Consider the following 9462-nt stretch of genomic DNA (forward strand, 5'->3'; position numbering starts at 1 on the left):
AATAAATGAGAAGATGCTAAGTTCATAACTTGATATAAACATTCATCTAGTTTTCCATCAGTCAAGATAAATGTTACACAGGGACAGGTGTCAGGTAGAGAAGACGACAGTAACTTAGTCACGCAGCAGTTGTGTTATTGTCTAACTGCTTCATGTTCGTAAGTCTTATCAACCTGGAAAACCGTAACCTTCTCCAAGGCAGAAGTGACTCACAAGTGTCCTTTATCCATATGTCCACTCAGTGTCCACTTCAGTGTTGAATAGGGGGAAAAAAGCCTAAATACAATTCACCAAATATTTGCAAAATACTGAAGGTTTCCAAGATACTACGCTCAAAAAGTACCTGCTGATCAAGGTAGAAATCATAGAAGGAAATATGGATGGGTTTTAGTATATAACATTTTAAATTATCTGTAAGTTACAAAAGAAAAGCAAATGGCTAATATAAATTTAAAAGTTTTACTTCACTAGCAATCAAATAAATACAAATTAAATATTTCCATTGTCTATCACATTTCAAAGACTTTTAAAACACCCCATGGACAGACACTGGTCCTTGACCTGATTGTTCAATGGCAGTTACCCAGGAGAGCTGCCTAACCAGGCACATGGCAAGAAATGAACCTACTAAGACTTTTTTTTAAGATTTTATTTATTTTTTACAGAGAGGGGAAGAGAGGGAGAGAAACATCAATGTGAGAGAGAAGCATCCATCGGTTGCCCCTTATACACGCTGGGAGCCTACTAAGAGGTTCTTACTGCACTATTAGCCTGTCCTTACTAACATGCAGATATCATCACCTGACCCCCAGAATAATCCACTGAGAGACACATGATCACCACTACTTCAGAAACCCAAGTAGTGAAATCAAGAAACTTATCTGTGGTTCTACAATTAGTAAGTGGTGGAGCTATAACTAAAATCCACAGGTTTCTGACTTCAAAGTCCATGCAAAGAGGCATGAATATGAATTCCACAATTAAACGATTGTTGAGGTAATCACCACTCTGTTATGAGAGCCAGCTCTGTGCATGGGCAGAACAGGCCCTGGCCGTGCACAATACCTTCAGGGAATAATCCTCAGTGCCCCCCAAAGATCACCACCGACCTGCCACGGCATGGGCTTCTCCTCTCGGCTGGTCAGAGGTCCCCACTATTAGGGTCACTATTGTGTGCAATAATGTGACTTTAATCAATCTCTCTGTACCTCGGTTTTCTCATATGTAAAAATGGATAATAAGATCTACCTCCAAAATCTATGGAGAAGAAGATTCGGTTTTGTTCACAGAATAAAAGTGACACTGCTTCAAAAGCTATCTTTCTAAAAGCCAAGCTCCATCACAGTAAATACTATTTGGTCTTCAAAACCCAGATCCAATATCTTAAGTGAGAAGCCTGTCCTGATAACCCACTGGGAGCATTCATGGTTCTCTCCCTCTGTGCTTCTATTATGCCTTCCGCTATGTTATTCTTCACTATGTAACATAAATATTCATTTACTTTTCCATTCCCCTTACTACACCATAAGCCACTTGAGAAGGGAGTCAATGGCTTACACATCTTGTAATGCCAACACCAAGTCAAACGCTGGCACATGGGGGAAATTTTTTGTTAAAAAAAGAAAAAGCCCATTATTTCACCCTCACAAAAGCCTGTCAGGCAGCTATGATAATTATCTGCATTCTACAACTTGAGCAAATTGAGGTTTCCAGTTGCAGTGACAATGTAAAATCACACACAGGAGAACAAGCTATACTTAATTCCCATCTCCAAACTCTCCACTCCATCAAATATGGCCTTTCAAAGACAATAGTAGGAAAAGACCCACCGAAGATGATGTAGACCAGCAATTTCAACTGGTGTGCTGCAAGAATTTTTAAAACATGCAATACTTGACTATTTAGTCATGGCATTGAACTCTTTTCCCTTAGATTGTCAAATAAAAAACTGACAACAGCCAACACAATAGCCATCTGGTGTGAATGAATCCAAATTATACCTCTTTTTTTTTGTCACATGAGCAAAATATATACCTTCGGTGTGATGCAGAATTTTAGTAATTAGTTACTGTGTGCCATGAGATGAAAAAGTCTGAAAACTGCTGATCTAGACCATCGCTGCGCAAAGGTACTTTGTTCCTCGAGGGTGGTAAGGGCTCTGAATGGTATTAGGACAACTTGGAAAGTCATCACCTAGGAAAACAGGGAACAGCATTAAAGCAGAAGGAATGCTGGCAAATACGGGTCTGACTCCAGGCTCACTCTATCCTTAACTCTGCAAACTCTTAAACTCAGAAACTTCAGCTTCCTCATTTGCAAAATGCAGTTTTAAACAATGATACTCACCATGTAGAGTTTGATGTAAAACTAAAAGAGTTATATGACATGGGCTGAGTATAAAGATTAATTAAACTGTGGTTATTATGTCTGAGAAAATGGCACATATTAAATGCCTGTGCCACAAAGTATTTTTCATATGTTATCTTATTGCATCCCCACAGCAACCCTGTGGAGTTGGTGCTATTACTTTGATCTTACATTGAGGTAAGTGAGACTCAAAGACATTTAAGAAACTTGTCCAAGGTCACACAGGTAGCAACTGGCAGAGCCTGCATTAAGATCAAGGTCTTTCTGTGTCCAAAGCCTTTGCTCTTTGCAGGTTACCTGTAGGCATCCCAGATTAGGTTCAGTGGAGGAAAAATTAGGAGGACTCAGATATGCCCCCAAATTCTGAGGTCACTGTGCGGTGCTAGAAAGGTTGGATCAGATTCATGTGTAGCTTGGGATGTGTCCTAAAACTGTTTGGAATATGTACAAGATAAGGCAGGGGAGAACCCAAAAGGTAAGGAGACAGCCTGAATGATAAATGTCATGCTCCTCAACTTCCCTTTCAGCTAATAAAACAATAAATAGTAGAGATGATTCATATTTATAGTTCAGTCTTTGTGGTCTTCAAGGTAAAAACCCCGTATTGTAATACCGATGTATTATTTCCTCTTGATCTCGCGACTATTTGTTGTTTACCAGAAAATGTTTCAAAACCAAACAGGAAGTTCATAAAAGTCACAGGATATATCTGATCACCTTTACCTCAATAAATGGAAACAAACTCTACTAGGTTAGTCTCTTAGTTGTGTCAAAGGCATGTTGGAAGAGATAACTAGAGCAGCAATAGATGCCTTCACCCTACAGAAAAACAAAGACTATTTCACAATAACTCAATAAAAACATAAATTGTTTTCTGCTGTTTTCCTCTGTTGCACACAGTTTCCCCAAGCTTGGAACAAACAGGCCTTTGCATTCTCCATTCAAGGCCCAAGAAACCTTCATGCTGTGAATGTTTTTGATTTATGCACTCAGGAGTCAGATTAGGCATGAAGAGAAAAGTAGTGCAAAAAACAAACAAACCCTCTTCCTGTGGGATGTAAAGTCCTTCTCTTCCTGTGGGATGTAAAGTTCTCAAGTGAGGCACTCACACTGAATCCTCCCACCTGATGCCACAAGACTATGAACCCCAAAAAGATGCTCAGTCCAGGCTAAGAACCCAGACCTGGAGAAAGAAAGCTCAACAAAGGGGTGGCTGAGCAGACCCTAATAGGGAGTAAAATCATTTTGTTTGTGCAGATTTATGAGCAAAAGGAAGGTCTGAAATTCTCTACTAATAAATACACCCACCTGTGAACTTTTCCAAAGTGCAGCTAATGGCACATGGAGCTAACAGATTTCATAGAAAACTCATTCCTAAGGTACTGACTACCTGTAAACTCAGAAGTTTCTGTCTTCAAATGATCAAATGCTCAGTAGAACACCCCTCTGCTTCCTCTAAACCCCGTTTAAAGTGCTATACCCCTCACCACCAATAACCCATACACAGCCACTCCTCCTCTCTCCGTGGCCCCTGGAAGGCCTCAGGCGACAGAACCACAGGACACGCGGGAGCACCCCTCCGCTCCCTGCCATCCCCATTATTCGGCACACAGCCCTGCTTTCCCCTGGAGCCAACAGTCTGCAGCTCCCTCAATGCAGGCGCGAGCAGACAGGAATGGTGGGAAAAGAGGCTGTGCAAGCTGCATGCTTCAGAATCTCCCCCATATGCATTTGCCAAAGGAACAAAAAGAAGATCAGTGCCAGGAAAAGACAACTGAGATGAGGATGCAGTGGGACCACGGCTGACTCGGTGCCTCTTAGCAGCAGGAGGTTGGCCAACCACGCGTCGTAGCCACAGACCCGAATCGTTACCTTTAGGATGCAGGCCATGACGCTCCGCCGACCCTCCTGCCAACGAGCAGTGGGTGCGCCTGAGTCAGGGGCAGTCCCGGGGACAGGCTGGACGCTGGTACCGCGACAGGAGCGCTTCAGCCCACATTCCCGCAGATCCAAATAAGGGGACCGCGGTGCGAGCTGCGCGGGCACAGGCCCCGCCTCCCGGGCCTCGGGCCCGCCCCTCGGTCCAGTCCACTGGCTGGCGGCCTGCGAGGCCTCGCCTCTGAGTCACGTGCCGTCCAGGGCGCCAAGGGCTGCTTGTAGGTTCTTACTACTTTATTCTTTTCTCTTTTATTTCTGTGAATGTTATGATTTTCAACGTATACAAAGTCAGCAGCAGCCTGGGGAAAGAGCGTGGTGTTTTCTTCTTGATTCCGCCTCCTCTAACAGGTCGGGAAAACTCCTTGCGCCCGTTTTACACTTCTTAAAAAGTTAAATGGTTTGGAAACACCCCTCCACAGGCACCATCAAAGGATTCTTCAAAAGTAGCAAATGAATGCTTCCTGCGCTGATGAAGGATAAAGGCCTCACTCTGCTTAAAAATTCTGTGGTAGGCTTGTTAAAAATTAATAATTTGCCATTAATAGTAGCACAAATTACCTATTAATTTAACCAAAGATGCCATAAACCTTACACTGAGTATTTTATGTGCACACATGCACATATACATATATGTGTATATATAAAATGCATTTCTTTCATGCTTTAACATGTGTTTATGAAAATGTGTGTAAACAAATACACAGTAAATAGAATTATATGTATATGAACATACATTTTCATGTATACATTGATTATATGTGTATATACAGTGTGTGTGTGCACATGCACAGACAGGACATTGCTCTTCCTTGCTATAAGTTTAGAATTTGAACGAGCTTTGTTGCAACTTCAGTAACAAGACTACATCTAAACAGGCTTAGAAATCCAGAGAGGCCAGTTTTCACAAAACAACCTGAACTTATGTTAAAACAGATAGGAATACAGCAGCTGTACTTAACAGGCAGGTGACTGGAAGAAGAAATGTTTTGGGTCCTGTCCACCCCTCCTCAGCAGGCCCTCTTTGAGTGAAAATCGACAAGGAAAGCCCAGTTCCCAGGTAAGAACATGCTAAAAGAATCAGAGTTAATTTTATAAGGAAAGTAACGTCACACACAGCAGAAGAAGGGAGAGAACATTCTTTGTATGTACACAGATTTTTACCACTTGGTCTGTCAGAGAAATCTTGAAACCAGGCCCAAAATATTTACTCACAAGGGGTTCCACTTGCTAAGAAACACTGTCTAGTTTACCTACATGGAGTCAGGGAAAGCACTATGAGCTGCTAGTTACAGTGACATCATGAAATTGGCTCACAGACACAACGCAGAAACCAGGCCTCAAGGATTTGGTGTTTTACTGATGAGAACATTCAGAGTCATGAGAGAGGAGGAATCACAGGAAAAGGGGTCTGGAACTGAGGATGAACTGCCTGCTCCCAAGGGAAGCTCCTCTTTTCAGTCGCCCTGAGGGAACACACCCTGCTCTCCACTTCTTCCTCCAGCCTCCTCATCTGCCTTAGAGAGCTGCTTCCTAATTTTCAATAAGAACTCCTTGATCAGGACTGTATTATTTCAAGCTGCTGCTTTAGCTCAGGGTCTTTTGTGGGCCAGGAAAACTCAATATTTCATTCACTTGCTAATTCAACAAAACTGTATTGAGCTACTTGTAGAAAAATAAATCTTTTTGACCTAACTACCACCTACTTGGAGGATAATGTCTTTATTGACATACTACGGGACCAGTCAGGAATGATGAGAGAATGATTTTCGTGGTCTCTAGCACTGACTCAGCTTCAGTCAAGTGGGAAAGATAAGAGATACATGATGACATAGCAGGGTAAGTTCTTCAACCAAGTGGAAGCAAAGGTCTAAGCGAAGAGGGACTGGACCGAATAGGTGGGAAGGCAAGGGTGGGCAGAACATATCATTTCTCTTTCCAGAAAGTCTGCAGGTCTAGGAGACAACCCAGCAAACTCTGGTGAGCAGCCTTGCTTAGCACTTCCTTGCTGGGTGACCTTGATCAAGTTCTTAACCTCTGTTTAATCCTTAGCTTAGTATCTATCCCTGTGAAAATTAAATGAGCTAATGCTTATAAATCCACTCACTTCAATTCCTGGCATGGTGAACACTCTTTAGTGCTATTTATCTAAAGAATAAAACCTTTGAGGAAAGATCGCTTGTGGCAGAGGATGAATAGAACAATTGCCATTCACCTTGGCTGTCTCAAAAAGATGGACATGGATGTAGTGAGGACTTTACTAATTCCCTCAAGCCTTGGGGATGGCTGTATCAATTAAACTCCCATCCATCCACATCCACACTTGTCAAAATGTTATTTTTTTATTGGGATTGACAGGTTTTGCCTAAATATAGATAGAAATAGAGGTACATTTATAACAACCTAAAAAGAAACTCAAGAGATTCCAGAATAAATCTGGACCAGAAGTTTTACAAAGCACTATTAATAATCACTGTTTCAGATGGACAGCAGTTAGATAGGAAAAACCAGTTGGATGGAAATAAAAACAGGTTTTGAACCTCTAAGAGGATGAAGGTACAGCCAGATATGTGGGAGCGTGGTGGGGTTGAAGTGGGGGTATGGCCAGGATTTTTTTGTTTTAAAACTGGCCAAACTATAGGAATAGCTTAGTCTGGCCCAAGATGTAGCATAATTTTCCAAGTCTCAAGTTAAGTGACTTAAAGCCAAAAACCTGTTTCCAAAAATAATAGTAACAAAATTAAGGCACCTTTCAATTTAATACAATATGCCATTTGATCCTTATAACATCTATATGGATGTTGGCATATCAGCTAGTAAGTGGGGAAACAGACAGAGGTTTGAACCTGGGTAGTTTGATTTCTAGGTCTGCCATCTTAACTGCTGCATTCAGCTGTCCAGTATGTTAGGAGCCCAATCTCTACCATTTGGCACCATTCTGATTTAGTTTTAGTCTGTTGTGTATGTTTGGTAGTCATAAAACCTAGGGTAAGTATGTATCCTCCCTAGGAAATATACTAGGATAAAAGCCTAGGGTAAGTATGTATACACATGAAGAATACACCCTGAGTGTACACAGGTATACTCACTGTATATCAACCCCCAGCACCTCAGTACAACTTTAATCAAGATGCTGTACATCCCAGCCAGGTCTCCCGTGCAACCAAACTCCCATACCACCTTCTGCCCATGAACTCCCACTGAGGACTGTCTCTGCTGTATCTCACCTATGACACGTAGTAGCCTGCCAGCCCTTGTTCCCCTGGATGGAGAGATCCTTATGGGCTGGTCCTATCACTACATGAGCCTCCCTAGGGCTCTTCTGGACCCCAAATGGTCCATCTTCCCTCTATTCACAGACCTTTCACAAATGAGATCTCAGCATGCCTTAATGCTGATACCTCATGAGTTATGACAAGTTGTGGGCTAAAATGCCCTATTTAAATTCAGTTTTGCTTCATTGTAAACAACCCCATTACCAAGTAATTCTCAGATTTATAACATACAGTTTCCTGATAGAAATAAAATTAAAATGCAGATTCCCATAACTTTTCCAATTTTATCTTGTACACATATTAATTTAATATATTTATATTCAACACAGAGTCCTTTATTAAGGTTTTAATTGGATCCCAATTTTTCCCATCTAAAGTTTTTAAATGGATTCTAGATATCATAAAACTCTTCTAGTCGTCCACTGCATAAATTATGCTTCCCTGAGAGGCTGTGACCAGAAGATCCATTATACAATGTTATAGGGAAGTCATTTTTTTTACATTCTGAGCCAGATTAGGGAGCAATTTTTTTTTCCTAAAAACCATTGCACTATTACAATTTTTACCTAGGAACTATTTTTTAATACCCTAAAGGATGTGTCTAGCTGTCCATGTCCATGTGCATGTCTGTACAAGTACGCCTGTGCACAGGTATGCATGCAGCTGTGCCCTTTTAGATGGATATTTATGAGAATACATTGACATATGGGGTTAAGCTTCATTTCCCTCCATTTGGATAGTAGATCATTCCAAAATGTCATACATTTGCATTCCCAAGACTTGAGCTTACTGCCTTTTCCAAAGCTTTGCAGTTCTAATCCAGAATTCATCATTATCCCTGACTATACTGATACTTATCTGGGATGAACTCCAAGACAAGTTATGCATGATTTAAAATTGCATTTAAAAATATTATATAATTTCTCATCTCTCTTAATATTCTTCCTTAACTTCATCTCTGCTCTACCCTTCCTATTGGAACTTCCCATCTTTTCTCAAAAAAATATTTTTTAAAATGAACCAGGAAAGAAAAATACTAAGATATCTGTTCTTAATTAAAAGAGAAAAACCTGAAGTTATGTTCTTTACCTAATTTTCATTACCTAAAAGAATGTAGGTTTTAACTGGATTTGGTTTTCTTAAAGAATTCCTACCTAAGATTTTTAAAAACATAATCGATTGAAAGTAAATATGGCTGGAAGTGCTGACATGTAGTTTGAATTTGGTTTGTATTGGATTTCTCCAAGGCTATTGAAGACTCCATTATTAATAGAGTCTGATATTTCTTAACCACGTTTCCTAGAGTTTGTTTTCTTCTTATTGTAAGGTTTTCCCCATGTGTGTTACCCTACACTTGTCTTAAATTTCACTTCTGAGGCTTGATAACATGCTGCCTTAAAATATTAGAGTAGAAATTTGCCATGCATCCATGGTGGATCTGACGGAAACATCCCATAGGAGGTGGGGGGCATCTAACAGCTGGCCTCCTCCTGGAGTTTGTTTTGCCTGGACTATTTTTTCTTTAATGACCTGCTCCTCACAAAGCCTCTGGAGAGAACTAGGACTTTTTGCTAATTCTTTGTCAATACAAACCCTCACTCCTTGTATCTATATCTGTACTGTTGAAGGAAAGTGAGGAACAACGTCATGCAGTCCAAAGAAGAAAGATCCAAGGAGGAGTCATCTAACTACACTCTAAAAGAAGCCCCAAAACACAGAGTATTGTCTTGTACCAAACCGTGAAAATCTATGAGAACTGCTCACAGCAAACCTGTGTGAAGTAGGATTGATAGACAACCTGAGAGAGTTAAGAAGCATGTCCCCTACAGAAGCATGTCCCATATTTTCAAGAGCAGACACATATATCCATGCATACATATGTATG

The 9462-nt window shown here is 40.8% G+C and overlaps 1 protein-coding gene across 2 annotated transcripts in view; it reads right to left on the minus strand.

Annotated features, from left to right (window-relative positions):
- ST6GALNAC3 (ST6 N-acetylgalactosaminide alpha-2,6-sialyltransferase 3) overlaps positions 1 to 4355 on the minus strand; it is a 496586-nt gene extending 492231 nt beyond the window's left edge. For both annotated transcript variants that reach the window (XM_045835305.1, XM_045835306.1), the window contains exon 1: positions 4240 to 4355. In XM_045835305.1, the coding sequence (XP_045691261.1) occupies positions 4240 to 4257 (18 nt within the window). In that variant the 5' untranslated portion in view covers positions 4258 to 4355. The remainder of the gene's footprint in view (positions 1 to 4239) is intronic.
- Between the last annotated feature and the right edge of the window lie 5107 nt (positions 4356 to 9462).

Source organism: Phyllostomus hastatus, unplaced genomic scaffold (assembly GCF_019186645.2).
Source record: "Phyllostomus hastatus isolate PE091 unplaced genomic scaffold, TTU_PhHast_1.1 phas_contig_209, whole genome shotgun sequence".
In the NCBI taxonomy this organism is placed as follows: domain Eukaryota; kingdom Metazoa; phylum Chordata; class Mammalia; order Chiroptera; family Phyllostomidae; genus Phyllostomus; species Phyllostomus hastatus.